Source organism: Chanodichthys erythropterus, chromosome 4, assembly GCF_024489055.1.
Source record: "Chanodichthys erythropterus isolate Z2021 chromosome 4, ASM2448905v1, whole genome shotgun sequence".
NCBI lineage: Eukaryota > Metazoa > Chordata > Actinopteri > Cypriniformes > Xenocyprididae > Chanodichthys > Chanodichthys erythropterus.
In genome coordinates, this window is record NC_090224.1 from 9520507 (window position 1) to 9536730 (window position 16224).

The window sequence follows — 16224 nt, forward strand, 5'->3', positions numbered from 1 at the left end:
AGCCAAATTAGCTAAACTAATACCCTAAAGATTATATGGGCAAACGAACTCGTTAAATTACAGTCATGTTAATTCAGTCATGTTAAGTAATGTTTTTTTGGGAAAAAAAGATGTAACCACAGTTTTTAGTTTACCTGACATTTGCCTTTTTAATAATGTAACCCACTGTCCTCACTTGAACTTAATTCCTGGTGCTGTTTCATTATTGATTACAAGTCTTAGTTGTACGGTTTTACTTTTGGTTTTTCTCTATAAAGAAAGTGTGCGCGCGTGTGTGTGTGTGCGTGTGTATTTGTTGTACAGCTGAAGTTGCCAGAAGCCAGTGGGACGTAGTGAAACTTCTGATCTGAAGTAACTGATAGTCCTCTCTAATGACTAGACCCCTCTCTCATCTTCACCTCTCTCTCTCTTCCAACTCATCTCTGATTGATCTATTTCTAACTTTTCTCTCATTCATTCCAGTTTCTTTCCCTATAGGATCATGAGTCTGTGGTTACTTGAACTTGCACTGAAAATGCGCCTTTCATACTCAGATATTCTGTATGTAACAGTACAATGTCCATTTACAGTTGCAGGAAAAAGTTATCATTATTCACAAGAAACACTGACTGAAATCTTTTATTTCGCAACAGGCAAAGCCCTCTTGGAGGATGGCTCTGACCACCTCCAAATGTGTTTGTTTATGGTTGTAACTTATTTGAAGATTAGATCAAATTAATGATAAATGTATGCCAAAATCTAGGTAAATCCTCAACTTTCCATTTAAGTATTGGACTAAGAATAAGACCTATATCCAAGGCTAGATTTAAATGGCTGTGATCGATTTACATTGCTATTATCTCATTGTGAGCACATGTATGTGTGTGGTAAATCTACAGTCTTTGTTTTCCATCATTTTATAAGGGTTTTGTTCTTTTCTTTACATAATTTGAAGAGCTCAACAAAAACACCTGCATCATTGAACCAACATGAAAAAGCTTTTGATACCTCAATTGGACCATCCAGCTTCTATCTGCCTTTTGTGTACAACATCATTATCATATAGAGAACACTGTATGTTTACCCTCAGCATTAGATGAGGTGCTTTCATGTTTGAGTAAAGCAGAAATTACCACCCAGCTTTGGAAAAATCAAACAAACATTTTAATCTGTCCTCTCGTAGTCTGACACTGTTATGCTGGGGGGGGTAGCTGGACAGACTGGGAGACTAGCCGTCTGAATAGCTAAAACTAATGCCAGCTTAAAGACCAACTACACTGTTTTAAACCATCTATTCACATGCTGGTTTAAGCTGCCAGAATAGCTAGCTCTAATCAGATTCATAGATTCATTGTCATAGTCGGTTGTTTGTAAGGTAACCTTAATCACGAAAGCGAGAGCATTATTCTCCTGAGCTTGGTGCAGTGACAGGCAAAAGCTTGCAGTCAAATGAAACTTTACAGAACAAAGGGATTTTCACAGGGATGTTTTTCACTTTAGAGCCACTGCATTACTCTAGTGGTTCAAGTTTGCTGTCTTTGTTACAGAGTAGTGTTCAGCCACCATCGCTTCGTTCTTTTGTTCTTCTCTCCTCCTTCTTGCATAAAACTGTCACTTCGAACCCCCCGCACGCACTTTATAAACTAGGGCACAAAAGCTCAAAGGCGCTCGTTATTCAATAATTCATTACTTTTAATAGAGTGTCACATTGATGAAACAGAATTGTGCTTCTTATTCATTTACCAATTGCTCTAAATTGAAAAAATGGCAAAAAATACAAATGAGACTCATTAAAACAAGCACTTTAGTGTATTAATCTCTCTGCAATAAGTTTTAAACTGTCTACTTTTTTAAAAGGTGATTTATATTTATAATTTTACAGTGACCCAGAGGGAATAGTAATTGTGTAAATACTGTACGTTACACCACAACTTTGTCCTAATCAGTGATTTGACATAAAGAACAGGCTTTGAGTTACTGTTTTAGCTCAGTTTTTGTCACCAGAGAAACTCGCCTCAGACTCCAAGATCTCCTAAGCGCTTGAGTAATACATAATTCATTATGATGTTTTATGCTTTTCAATGCCTGACATTTATCTTTGTTTGAATGTATTGCTGTGTATTTATTTCATGTCATGGGTGAGAAATGGCCAGTGATATACACAGAGTCTTTTCATTGACGTGAATGATCTTCTCTATTTTTCTGCATGTGCCTTTATCCTAAGGTGAGTTTAGCTGGTCTTCAAGCCTGGTTAAGATGGTTTAGTTGTAATGTGTTGTGTATTACAGTAGCTGCATGATCACACACATGCACACAGTTTGTGATCAGTGACTTTTTGTGCATCCCAGTTTAGCATCTTCACTCATGAAATATAAAATGTCATCTGAGTTCACCCCCACACACTAAATAATATGCAAAGGTCACTCTTCAGTAAACAGGGAGAAGGAGGATTACACTCTTTATTAAAGTGAATTTTTCATTTTCCAAAGGTTTTACTTCTTAAGGGACAGTCAATGTAGATATACTGAGATTGATTATATGAAAACCACATGGAAGTGCAGCATTTGGCATTTAATGATGTAATTAAATTTTTTTATTTATTTTTCTCAAGTGCTTCACAGACTGACAGTGTCCACAAATGTCATTCACATAGGCATTAAAAAATAGTGTCTGCTCCACTGTGTGCAGCTCAAAGCGCAATCTGAGACTCTGGCTTTGTTCTCTGTAGCAACACTGCCTGTCAGACTGATGGTTTCCTGACCATCCTATCTTGACTAAACAAGTTAGTGCTGAAAGTCTGAACTACATAAAGTATGTACAGCTAGACCTACTGTAGGGATATTGCATGTGACACAGAAAAGTCCCAAAGACCTGGAGAACTGCTGTTGTTTGTGCTGTGGGTTGCCTGTTTCTCCTTGACTGCTGAAGTGAAGCAGTTTGATTAAACAGAGCTGGTCTCATCACGCTCTAAAAATCATCTAATTAGTGTTAGGTTACCTTATCATGTCTAGATACAATCCAGTCTTTTCTTTTTGATTTTGTCCAAACTAATCATAGTCGATAGTCCAAGCATAGCATTTTTTTTGTGTGTGTGCGACCCCAAGATGACTTTGTTTAGGTTAAGAAACTGTTATTTCCTGTTACAGTTAAATTGTACATCTGATAAGCCAAGCACATTTGTACACGTTTGTAATTGGTAAAAGGAATCATACTTATAGAATGTAGAAAATGGAAATTTGTATAACTTGTGTGTGTGTATATATATATATATATATATATATATATTCTTTAAATAAGAGACAGCATTTAAAAAAATATATATATTATTTTATTAATGTAAAAGTCTTTATTGTCACTTGATCAGTTTCTGGATATATTTATTCATTTCTTTAAAAAAAAAACTCACTGACCCCAAATTTTTGAACAGTTGTGTATATAGATTTATATAACGGTAGTTTACTGTGTCAGATTTTAGTAATTGTACAAGACACATCTGTAAGAGAGTGAGAGTGAGTGAGTGAGTGAGTGTTGCCGTGTGAGTGTGTATCTATGTGTTGTGTGTGTGTGTGTGTGTGTGTGTGTGTGTGTGTGTGTGTGTGTGTGTGTGTGTGTGTGTGTGTGTGTGTGTGAGGTCACATACTCTCCTGTTACTTTTTCACTCATACCTGGTCAGCATCTCAGGTTCTCCCTTATTGTGGATGCCCATTTAGTTTGAGAAGTATCTCTTTGCCTGTGCGTTTATTTTTATTATTTTTATTTTTTACTTGGATCTGGACGAGCCTCTGAAAATGGACATATAGTAAACATTCTAGTCAGGAATACCTCTTTTTTTTTTACCCCAGTTGGCTCAGTACACATATTTCTCTATTGGTCAGTCTTTGGTGGTTGTCAGTGTTTGGTGAGTATCCTGTATATGTGTTTTTTGTTGGAGAGTTTATAGCAATGTGAGAAAAAACTTTTTCTTTTTTTTTTCTTCCTGTTGTGCAGTTCATAGACTAAACTAAACCTGCTTAATCTTTTTTTAACTTTTAACTTTTTTCAAAGCTTCATTTTGCTTCTTTTATATATTTTATATATATATATATATATATATATATATATATATATATATATATATATATATATATATATATATATATATATATATATATATATATATATATATATGTGTTTATTTATATTTATCTTTTATCTTAGTGCATGATCAATGATATACATATAAGTAACCAGGTTCACCCTGTGAAGCATGTAATTTCTATATTTTGATCTCTATTTAGATTTATATAACTATATTAAGATATGATATAACTTCATTTTTGGCTCTGTATGTATTTTAGAGTTAGTTCACCTTTAAAAAGTGAATTGCTGGACTTCTTGTTATCTTTATTAATTTCTACTAATGGATAAAAACTTGCAAGCTCTGAATACTTTCTCTTCAGTGTCACTTTGAGATTCAACAAAACAGATTCCAGATATGCTTCCACCAAGACTGAGATGCAAGTAATGACTAAATTACATAATTATGTTTGAAATTGTTGAAAAAAGTATTTCCATAATCAGTCCTGACTTTACAGGTGTTGTCTTATTATTTGGTGATCTATGTAATTCAAAGTGACCAAATGATGTCTTCTCCAAATGATGGAGAAGTCACTGTGATCCTGATACATTTTTACTCTGTTTAAAATGTTCAAAGGAAATAAAGGAACAAAACGGTCTAGATTTCTTTCATCTTGTCCTGAGAAAGTATCTATATCCACAGATCACAGCTAATTGGAGAATTGTGCCCATCTTGTTGAATAATTAAGGACCGTTATTTGTCCAGCCGGCTTGTGACATCATCAGGCCTTTGTAGGTGAACTGATATTTAATCACCATAATATCAGTGCAGAGTTATTGGACACCACTGGGACTATTGTGAGTGGGGTCTCGCTGTTGAAACGAGTGTCTTGTCTGAGTGATAAATATCACAGAAATTTTCCGTCACGGGAAAACTTATTGTGCTCCAGCAGTGATGATTTGATTGCACTCCAGCACTCTCTATAAGAGAATAAACTGCTTTTTTATGTGTATATAAAAGATAAAACTTGAACTGCAGATCAAACAACTGTATATGGAAAGTACTTATCTATTGCGCTACCTATGTGTACCTATGTTGTGGAACGACACTGCTTTTTTATACAGTATCTATGTAGCATAATCATATTTCTTAGTTTAAACTGGTATAAATTATTCAGTGTTTGAGAGGCCCAGAGATAGATGTGATTTTAAAACTAATCTCAGTGCACATATTGTGACTTTTTTTCCTATTTGTGCCCATCTAAAGGTTTGTTTTGTATTGTAGGACAGGAAAAGGAGTGTTTTCAGCCATGAAACTGGGCAAGACACGTAGCTCCAAAGATGACCACAAAAAAGGAGGTAAATACATTAGAAACTAATGCAGATGTATTTATTTATTTATTTATTGGATGGGACATAAAAACAGTAACCAAACTAAAATGGTTTTTACAGTAGCTCACTGAGTATTTGTGTCTTCATCTTGATACCCAAATGTCTGTTTTTTTGTTTAACTTTAGTGCTCAAAGCGAACTGAAGCTCAGGTTTATTGTACTTTTATTACCATGACCTTAATTGTACTTTAAATCAGTGGTTCTCAATTGGTTTTGCTTCAGGAGATTTTACATTTGACATCAATAGGAAAGACTAAAGAATCATAAACTAACATGCACTATCAACTCAGCTGTACTCTTGTGCACAGATGACCCTGCCATTTTGGATGCAGAAGATCTGGATCGAAAGGCCATGCGTCTGGGCGGTGGGCTTGACCCTGATACCATATCACTGGCCTCTGTTACTGCAGTAACCACTAATGTCTCCAACAAAAGGTCACATATCCAATGTGCACATGGTGTATTTTTAAAGCAGTACATAAGTTTATCTGTTTGCATCCTTTGAAAATGTCACAGTGAAGAAAAACCTCAGTATTTCTTTTTCTGAAAGCTCTTTTTTTTTGTTTTCTTTCAAACCTTATTCAGTTCATTTGTGAAGAAAGAATAGTTTATAGCTTTTAAATTAGGCCTATCAGTCTAATGTTTTCTTTTATGTGATTTCTTTAAAAATACAATTAATACACAGTCTCAGAACACTTAATAATTTGTAACTTGGCCAACATGATATTGAAATTTTTTTTTTTTTTTTTTGTATTTTATTTGTTATTTTTAATTTATTTATTTTATTTTTATCAAATATTAATAATAAATTGCGATCAATTTGAATAGCCACATCAGAGACCTGATTCAGCATGACATGTAATTAATTAATTGTAACTAATCAATGACTAATCAATTGACAGGCCTAATTAAAATGTATTTCATGAAGTTCTATCTTCACTTCTTGTTTTTCAGATCAAAGCCTGACATTAAGATGGAGGCCAGTTCAGGGCGTCCTGTGGATTATCAGGTATGAAGAGAGACAAAAGCAGCCAGAGAGGCAGGGAAGCTAAATAACATTCCCACAGACAATATCTGCACAGCCTTGAATTGCCAAGCAGACATGTTAAACCAATGGCATTTATCCTTGAGTAGTGTTTTCTGCTCAAAGCCCTGAATATACAGAGCTGTCCCAAATAAACAACATCGGCCTTGAGCTTCAGTGTTTCAGAGAAGCCTTTGATGTTTTCTTGCTAATTGTCTTCTGCATGGCTGTTGTGTTGAGCAGTTGAATTGCAAATTCGTTTCAGTACTGGCACTGTGTAATTCCTTTAAATGCAGGAAATCCATATGTCCCCTGTGTGCTGTGTACGTGTTTTTTAGTTTTTTTTTTTTATTATTTCCTTATCTCTAACAGTTTGTATTTTGCTGGAGGTTGGAAACTCTTTGCTTCTCTGTTTTCTCTTACATTAACTTTTGGGACTTGTTTGCAGAATAAATCACTGTAGCAATTAAGTACTATTATTGTCTGAATTCTTCTGGAATCAAGTTTCTGTGGAGAGAAGTTTATTTGTTTAAATGCGTTTCATAGAAATGTAGCTTTGGAGTGTAATAAAGACAGCACAAATGTAGCGGAAATGAGAGAACGCAATTTGGTAGTTCATTTTAACTGCAAAGCTGAATTGGATGGCTCTGCTCTTTTGAAAACGGAAACTAAAATTACAAAAGTATTATGATTTTCCTTCTGTTGGCTAAGTTTGACTTTATTTGTCCATATGCAGCCTCAGATATTTACTTTATGAATCTGTGATCCAATAGAATACTGTAGCTCATTTGTCATTTGATTCCCTAAAGCAAACTTGACTAATTAGCCCTCTACTGTAATAAAAGCACAACACATTCCACTCCCACGTTAACACAGCCTCATCAGTCTTAATCAGCATCTAAGACACACACCAGCTCAGTGGTTTATATCCTGTTGTTTTTTTGTTTTTTTTCAGATATATTATTTTTATATTAATATATCCCAATTAAAATGTCTTTCAGATCAGTGTTACAGTAATCGAGGCCCGTCAGTTGGTTGGTTTGAACATGGACCCTGTGGTTTGTGTGGAAATTGGAGAGGACAAGAAGTATACATCAATGAAGGAGTCCACAAACTGCCCCTACTACAATGAGGTTACATTCACATTGCTGAAAATCTGAGCAAAGGATTTCTGTCATTTCAGACAGGTCCAATGTATATCAGATTAGAACTGCAATAATCTATCTCTAAAGAGGCTATCTTGTACTTTTTCGTTGATATTTTCAGTATCAATACCTAATTAACAGTTACATCTTTCCACAATGTTTATATGATAAACAAACTTCGTATCCAGACATTATTCAATTTTTTTTTCTTTATCTCTCAACAGTACTTTGTCTTTGACTTCCACGTGCCTCCAGATGTCATGTTTGACAAGATCCTGAAGATATCAGTGAGTAGATTAAGCCTCTATTCATGCTTTTTCACACCTTCCAGCATATGATTGTATATATTATAACAAACCTCCATGAAAACCCATTGTAAACAACAGATGTAAATTAAGTTGAACTTCTGTTCTTCTTTCATGCTAAAATTAAGGTAATACATTCGAAAAACCTTCTACGAAGTGGTACCCTGGTTGGCACCTTCAAACTAGATGTGGGAACTGTTTACTCACAACCTGGTCTGTAACCATGGAAATAAGTAAGAGATGTGCTAATTAGATATGGAAAAAGACTGTTAATTGGTGCTTGTATATTACAGAGCATCAGTTCCATCACAAATGGGCAATGCTGTCAGACCCTGATGACATCACAGCTGGCTGCAAAGGTTACGTTAAGTGTGACATTGCAGTTGTAGGAAAAGGAGACAACATCAAGACTCCCCACAAGGCCAATGAACCAGATGAGGATGACATAGAGGGGTTAGAAACAGATATATTCATACATCAACATTCATGTATTTATTTATACATTTATTTATTCATATATTCATTCATGAATATATTTGAGTGTACTTTAGATTCCCAGATGTTCATGAACAAAAGTTCAAAATGCATCCTATACCGTTGAATGCTTTATTTATTTAATTTATTTATTAGGGGTGTAGCGGTACACAGAAGTCACGGTGCTGTACGTACCTTGGTTTTGGGGTCACGGTTCGGTATGACTTAAGTACTATAGGAAAAAATTTTACACTTTAGTTTAGGGTCCAGTACTCACTATAAACTATTCACTATGACTTTTGCCTCAGTAAACCCCTAAATACTGCTTATTAATAGTTAGTAAGGTAGTTGTTAAATTTAGGTGTTGGGTAGGATTAAGGGGATGTAAGGCATTAATATCTGCTTAATAAGTACTAATAAATAGCCAATATCCTAGTAATATGCATACTAATAAGCAACTAGTTAATAGTGAGAATTGGACCCTAAACCAAAGTGTTACCTGACAAATGAACAAATCCACAATGCTAGGTTTCTTTTCATTTATTTTCAACAGTTCCTCTTAGCGGCATTTAGTCCCTCTGATGTAGTTGTTACAGTACAGCCTCCTAGTGTATTAAGCACTAAGCATCAGAATGCACTCTTGAATAGTTCATATTTTTTTTGCAGGGCTGATAAAAAAAAACAAAAGGTCACAATCTGCAACAAAACTGAAAAGCATCTCGTGTTACAAAATGAATAGAATAATAAAAAATAAAACTTGGCTTTAGGAGTGTTACAATTTGCTCCACTTAAACTATATTTAAACATTCAAAGCTTAAGCCTAACCCTCCTATAGGCTACTTAATTTTCCACGTTCTGGTCTGTTTCGTGCACAGTTAAGTGTGCGAGCCGTTCAAAGTATTGTCCTTTGTCCATGAGTGCAGAAAGACGCATTCGACGCAAGCGCACTACTTAGTGGACTTTGTTTTCAAGCGTTCATGTCATTCGCGTATGCGCTGTTCTTCTTTGGCTCTTTTTCCTGTTGTGGCGGTTAGCAAACAGTGTTGCATTACCGCATGCCCCCTTCTGGATTGGAGTGTGGATCGCCTGTGACTGACTGTTTTTGTCGTCTAACTGCATGAACCGAACCGTACGGTTCAGGACAAATACATGTACCTTTACACCTCTATTGTTTATACATTTATTCCTTAATTTGTTCATTTATTTGAGTGACATGTTGGTCTATTCTCATGTTTGTTATGATGTATTGCAGGAATCTTCTCTTGCCGGAGGGTGTTCCATCAGAGAGACAGTGGGCTCGGTTTTATGTTAAGATTTATAGAGCTGAGGGACTACCTAAGATGAACACCAGCATCATGGCCAATGTGAAAAAAGCTTTTATTGGGGAGAATAGGGACCTTGTGGACCCTTATGTCCTGGTGCAATTTGCAGGGCAGAAGGTAAGAAACATCTGAAAACAATTCAAGTGATCTTTGTATTATATTAGACAATGAGAAATCATTACTGTCTGTGTTTTTTTTTTTAATTATACACATTTCCTATGACACTTTACACATGCAGGGTAAAACGTCAGTTCAGAAAAGCAGCTACGAGCCCATCTGGAATGAGCAAGTAGTCTTCACTGAGATGTTCCCACCTTTGTGTAGGCGATTGAAAGTTCAGATCCGTGATTCAGACAAGGTGAATGATGTTGCCATAGGAACCCATTTCATCGATCTACGCAAGATTGCAAATGATGGAGACAAAGGTAACGCCGATCTGTCCCAATAAAACATTAACAGTTTAATGAATATACAAGTTGTGGTTGTAAATAAACAGATTTCAATAAAAAAAAAGAAAAAAGAAAAAAAAAGAAAAAAAGAATTGACTGTTCCTCCATCTCTCTCCAGGGTTCTTGCCCACTATGGGCCCAGCTTGGGTGAATATGTATGGTTCTACCCGTAACTACACCCTGATGGATGAGCATCAGGACCTGAATGAGGGGCTAGGGGAGGGCGTGTCCTTCAGGGCACGCCTGCTCATTAGTGTCGCAGTGGAGATCCTGGATACCTCTTCCACAGAGATAATAAGCTCTACTGAGGTACAAATGGAGCCAGTGTCCAACATCTCAGAGGTGAGAGTCCTTATTTCCTTTTTTATAGACTGGGTCAAGGCACTGTGACATTTCTCTTGAGATCAGTACTGAAATCTCTATGAATCCTAAATAATTCTACACTTGCCTGTTCCACCATGACATTGCACATAGTTTATTCTGCAGGCCTATAATCTTCATGTTGTACAGTGTTCTACAGATTCCATGTTGGCCCAGTCATTTATAACCTTCTGAACCCCTAGTACCATATCTGAAGACAAATTGATTACAGCTCAGTCCAGATTCTTTGAAATATCAACTGCCCACTGGGAAATTATAAAGCCAGGCTTTGTGTCCTCAGACAAAAAGTCATTGCAGATGTGGGAGTCCAGCTGTCTGTGATTTTGTGTGGCCTCTGGGAAGAAATATTGATTGTCAGATGCTTTTTACTGAAGGGCAAGGTTTGTTATCACGCTTGATGAAGAGGCAAACATAGGATGCTGATAGTCATGACTAACCTGGTGCTTTAAAAGCCTGTGCATTGATCCAAGCTGTAGACAGGGGCATAGCAGCCGCAGGTGACGATGGGGACACAGCCCCCCGACTTTAAGGTGATTCTGTCCCCTCTGCTTTTGAGTGAACAAACATTCAGCCAATCACAGTTGTGTCAGTGCTGTAGTTTTTCTCACTTAATTTATGAATGTACTTCATAAATATTTCTGTATTTGTTTGGCCCTTGATAGTCATGTCAACTGACAGCTGTGCACCGTAACCCCCCAAACGTCTAATATAAACCTGGAAATAGAAAACATAAAAAGTGTAAGACAAAAATATGTTGAAGTGTGATCATTGATATAATACAGAAGAGTTGGAGACTAGCACAGAAAATCAGATGTTTCCTTAGTGATTAGAAGAGAAGGGAATTGACAACCCTCTAAGGGATAGAAGTTTCTTTCTCACTTTCTTTCTTTTGTGGAACACAAAAGGATACATTTTGAATGATGTACAATTTGTTTTTATCTTCACAGACTAGAGATTTTAAGCTTCAAAGGAAACAAGCAGCATAAATGCATCATAAAATGATCATAATGGTAGTCAGAAGTACGCATGTGATGTATGCCAACTATTCTAAAGCTATATAATAAGTTTGTGAGATGAACACACTGAAATTGAAGCCATTATTCACCTGACAATCTTCCCATCCACTGCTATGTTACAGAACCAGATAAGTCCAGTTAATGAGCAAATTATTCAGATCAATTTTGTGAAGTGGATCAACAGATTGTATGAAAAGTTTTGACTCAAAAATACAATTAATTTACAAACTGAGACTCACACAAAGCTTTTTTATTTATTTATAAGACTAAGAATACAGTGCTCAATTTTTTGTTACACTTCAATGGTGCTTTTTTGTCATTTTGTCATTATACTTACTATATTCATGTTTATTATATGGGGGAAAAAATTAAATTCAACTTTTGTATTCTATGAATGAAAGAAAGCCATACAGGTCTGGAATGATGTCTGGAATTATGATAGAATTTCCATATTTATTTATTTATTTATTTCAGTTAACTATGGATCAATAATTAATTACAAATCTGATTTCTATTACTAACTTAAACTGCCGTAGTTGCAATAAAATTGATTCCCTCTCTTTTAAAATTTTATAGATTTAGTATGAACATTTTTGAAAGTACTTCTTTATAAGTGTGTGAATTCATTTCTTATTTTCTGCTAGGAACAGCAGAATATAAGAGGGTGATAAGAGGCTAGTGAGTTTTATTTGATCAAAGATCATAGATTCAGTTTAAAGGAAACCCCTGCTGGGTTAAAATGCGGCACTGAGCTGCCAACATCTCATGTCAAATATGATTTCAGACTGAGCTCACATGATTCCGTTCACTATTGGGAAAATCCTATAAGAAAGATGTGAGAGCCCAATGCAGTGAAATAAAAGGTCACAAAAAATGTCTACTGTATTTGTCCAATTCCACAGCCAGTTATTTAACCTTTTTTATTTTAATAAAATCATTGTCAGCATTCTGACCTTTAAAGATCGTGTTTTTTTTTCTTTTTTTGTCTTGTTTCAGAGTGCCACAGGGAAGATGGAGGAGTTTTTCCTTTTTGGGTCGTTCTTGGAGGCCACAATGATAGACAGGAAAATTGGAGATAAACCCATCAGCTTTGAAGTCACTATCGGTGAGCTGAATTCAAACACCTGTGATGTGTCTTTCACTTTTCAATATACTTATGGAAATAGTCAGGCAATGCTTCAGTAAATTCAACACATCAAAAATAAAAAATGTACTGCACCACATGTACACAATTTTCCACTTAGGTAACTATGGTAACCAGATTGACGGAGTGAACAAGCCTACATCAGCAAAGAAGAAAAAAGAGGGTGGAGGAGAAAGTGAGGAAGAGGAGTCTGAGCTCATCCACAACTCCAGCGATGAAGAGGCAGAGGATGATGGAGATTTAATGTCTGTGCCGTCCACCCCTCCGATGAAACCGGTTATCACTGACAGGTCAGAGGTTAAGGAAAGGGAAAGAAATTATGGTTTTGAGCAAAACCTTTACACTGTTAGTTTAACAAAAGTGTTCTCTGACTGAAAATCACTCACACATGCTACTTAATTTATATCCAGTTTGTCAAAATCACACTTTTTTATAGGTACCAGCTATTGTTGAGCTGTCTGTCTTGGAACTGAACTGTCCATTTCGCTCGATTTACAGAAATTACTTCCACTTGCCTTACTTTGAAAAGAAACCCTGTATTTACATCAAGAGCTGGTGGCAGGACCAGAGGAGACGGCTCTACAACTCCAATATAATGGACAAGATTGCAGATAAACTGGTCAGGCTCCTCCTGAAATTGCTATGTGACTGTTATGCTGTCAATCTCCTCCTTCTAAGCAGATCTTTTAGGGTTATTTTTGTAAAACCGGACTAGTGGTTAAGCATGTGCATGTCTATCTGTGTAAACAGGAGGAAGGTCTGAATGATGTTCAAGAAATCATAAAAACAGAGAAGGCGTATCCAGAACGCAGACTTAGGGGTGTATTAGAAGAACTGAGCACAAGTTGCAGGTGAGAGAATGTAGAAGTGAATCTAAAAAATCAAACTTAAAGTCTATACAGCATAATCAACAATCTTTTCACTTTTTTCTTTATTCTCCACAATTTAAGCCGATTTGTTACGCTGGCAAACAAAGATCAGAATCTATCCGGAAGAACCAAGCTGGACAGGGAGAGGCTGAAGTCCTGTATGAGAGAGATGGTACACCTACACACCCTATTTGGTCTCAGCTTGGACATTAAAAACTGCTGATGGGATGTTAAATGTAATTTATATGGCTGGTTATATTGTTCTCAGGAGAGTATGGCTCAGCAGGCTAAGATTATTCGCTCACAAGTGAAGAGAAACACAGTTCGAGACAAACTCAAGCTAGTGTTGAATTTCCTTCATAGGCTTCGTTTCCTGGCAGATGAGGTAAAATGAATTACATTTCCTTAATTTTCCATACACCATCAGCATCTCAGACTCACCGTTTTTGTTTATTTTCCTCTAAGCCCCAGCACAGCATCCCCGACGTGTTCATATGGATGATTAGCAACAACAAACGCATAGCGTACTCCCGTATACCCTCCAAAGACATCCTCTTCTCGATCGTTGATGAAGAGATGGGCAAAGACTGCGGGAAAGTTAAAGCTGTTTTTCTCAGGGTAACACCTATTTTATATCCCATTTTAATTTTTCTTCCTCCAAATTAACATGCTAATTAGAAGAAATTAAATCAGGTTGGATGTTATTGATGTAAAAGTTCTGCATGGGTGTTTGTGTTCATTATAGCTGCCTGGAAAGAAAGGCTTTGGGCCTGCTGGCTGGACAGTTCAGGCTAAACTAGAGATGTATTTGTGGCTGGGGTTGAACAAACAGAGGAAAGACTTCCTGAGCGGCCTCCCTAGCGGCTTTGAAGAAAACAAAGCAGTGAAGGGAGTAGGCATACAAGCTGTCCCTCCCATCAGCCTAGTTTATAACAGTAAGATTATATGCTTTTACATATGCTTTAATGGTTTGTACATGTTGGTTCCCATTCAGTCGGTCACGTTCGACGTACGTCGGACAGACCGACGAATAGGAATCTCGCTAGAGAGGCCAATCTACTTCGAGTGTAACTAAACGAGCCAATGCACATTGGCATGCAATCATATGCATCAGCTGCTCGCCTCGCAGCGCGGGTATATAATGAGCAGCAGGTGCGTTGCATCTTCAGCTTTTCGCTTCGGAGCCGAACGGTGTTTGTTCCTGTTCTCTGCAAGCGAGTGTCTGCTAGAAGACGAGTCAAGCTTTTTGGTTGAACTTCTCTTTTTTTTCCGAGTGCGGGCGAACAGCACAGCAGCGGGGTCGAAGTCCTCTCTTTTTCTGTTTTTGTTTCGTTTGCCGTTTTTGAGCAAATAGCTGTTTGACAGCGTCAGAAGGCTGTTCTCACGGCCGGTACGGTGCGCTTTTGAGCACTGAAAAGCCGTTTTTACGGCTGGTAAGAGTGAGCGCCTTCAAAGAGAGAGAGAGCACACGACAGGCTGCACACAATCCCTGTCTGTGTTGCGGTGGCCGTTCCCCTGCGTGCTTCAGCACTTCTAAAAGAGTAAAGTCCCTGAAAGAGCTTACACAAGTGGATTTGCGTCTTTTTAAAGATGACGTCCTACTTGTGTTCTGGATGCGGTCGTTCCTGTCCTCACTGACGGCCACGATCACCGTTTCACATGTCTGGGCGCGTGCTGAAATGATGTTCGTGGGTGTTCATGTTTTCATACGAGAACATGATCACGTCGACACGCCGGTCGTGACTCTTCTTTCTCCGGGAAGCTTGAGTCCCCTCTGTTGTTGGCCAGCTGCCGCTTGTGTGTAAAAGCACAGCCGCGGGTCTGCCCGACACTCTGGGAGACCGTGGAGATCAGCGAGAGCAAACCTCTCGCTCCTCTGCGTGTCGTGTGCCGTCGAGCTGCCGGGCTGCAGCGCGGGTTGTCACGGCAACCCAGCGCTCGCTCGGCGCTCTAGATGCGCGGTTCCCTTGCGTAATCTCCATTGTAGCGCCCTCTCTGGTGCACCAGAAGAGGTCTACTTTGCTGATATGGCTTGGGTGACATGAGGTTGAGGGGTTCCTTCGGGGAACCAACCCCCTAGGGCCCCTCCCTCTCTAGCGCATTGCAAGCTGTGCAGTTTCTGGATTGGATTGCTGGTCCTTCTCATAGGGGAACCTAGCATTTCATTCAGAGCTCCAGCTGAGTGACAGACGTCGATTGCAGCATCGGAGAGAGTGCTGTTATGCTCTGGAAATGAGGGTGACGCTGCCCACTGTAATGGTGTGTGCTTATGCTGACTCAGATTCGGAGTTTACAGCCATGCTTTCCTGGGTCTTCCAGATGTGCATGGAAAACTTGGAAGTATGGGGGTATATTGGTGCCATAAATATGGAATGCCAAAGGTGCCAAAATCTGCATAAGTTTTTCCTCTCTCATTACCCTCTTGCATGGGGTGGCTGTACACAGACCACACCCACCCTGCATGTGAGGCCAAGGCACTCTTTTTGCATGAGGGTAGTTCTGTGCTGGGGTTGAGCTGCGCTTGTTGACTAACCGTGATCAAAGTCACAGCACAGGCCCTCAGCCAGACGATGTCCACCTCAGTGGTCCAGAAGTGCCCCCTGGCTTACCTTGTGAGGTGTGAGAGGTTGTCAAGCTAAATGCTTTCTCAATGCTCCTATCTTACGAGG

At 38.0% G+C, this 16224-nt stretch overlaps 1 protein-coding gene across 1 annotated transcript in view; it reads left to right on the forward strand.

Annotated features, from left to right (window-relative positions):
- Nucleotides 1-16224, forward strand: part of otofa (otoferlin a) — a 104618-nt gene that overhangs the window by 61463 nt on the left and 26931 nt on the right. The window contains exons 6-23 of the mRNA XM_067383537.1: nucleotides 5321-5394; nucleotides 5735-5861; nucleotides 6381-6435; nucleotides 7452-7583; nucleotides 7820-7882; nucleotides 8029-8113; nucleotides 8194-8353; nucleotides 9627-9813; nucleotides 9935-10121; nucleotides 10264-10487; nucleotides 12539-12647; nucleotides 12787-12976; nucleotides 13185-13305; nucleotides 13437-13537; nucleotides 13637-13727; nucleotides 13824-13940; nucleotides 14021-14173; nucleotides 14301-14490. Of these exons, the coding sequence (XP_067239638.1) occupies nucleotides 5321-5394; nucleotides 5735-5861; nucleotides 6381-6435; nucleotides 7452-7583; nucleotides 7820-7882; nucleotides 8029-8113; nucleotides 8194-8353; nucleotides 9627-9813; nucleotides 9935-10121; nucleotides 10264-10487; nucleotides 12539-12647; nucleotides 12787-12976; nucleotides 13185-13305; nucleotides 13437-13537; nucleotides 13637-13727; nucleotides 13824-13940; nucleotides 14021-14173; nucleotides 14301-14490 (2366 nt within the window). The remainder of the gene's footprint in view (nucleotides 1-5320; nucleotides 5395-5734; nucleotides 5862-6380; nucleotides 6436-7451; nucleotides 7584-7819; nucleotides 7883-8028; nucleotides 8114-8193; nucleotides 8354-9626; nucleotides 9814-9934; nucleotides 10122-10263; nucleotides 10488-12538; nucleotides 12648-12786; nucleotides 12977-13184; nucleotides 13306-13436; nucleotides 13538-13636; nucleotides 13728-13823; nucleotides 13941-14020; nucleotides 14174-14300; nucleotides 14491-16224) is intronic.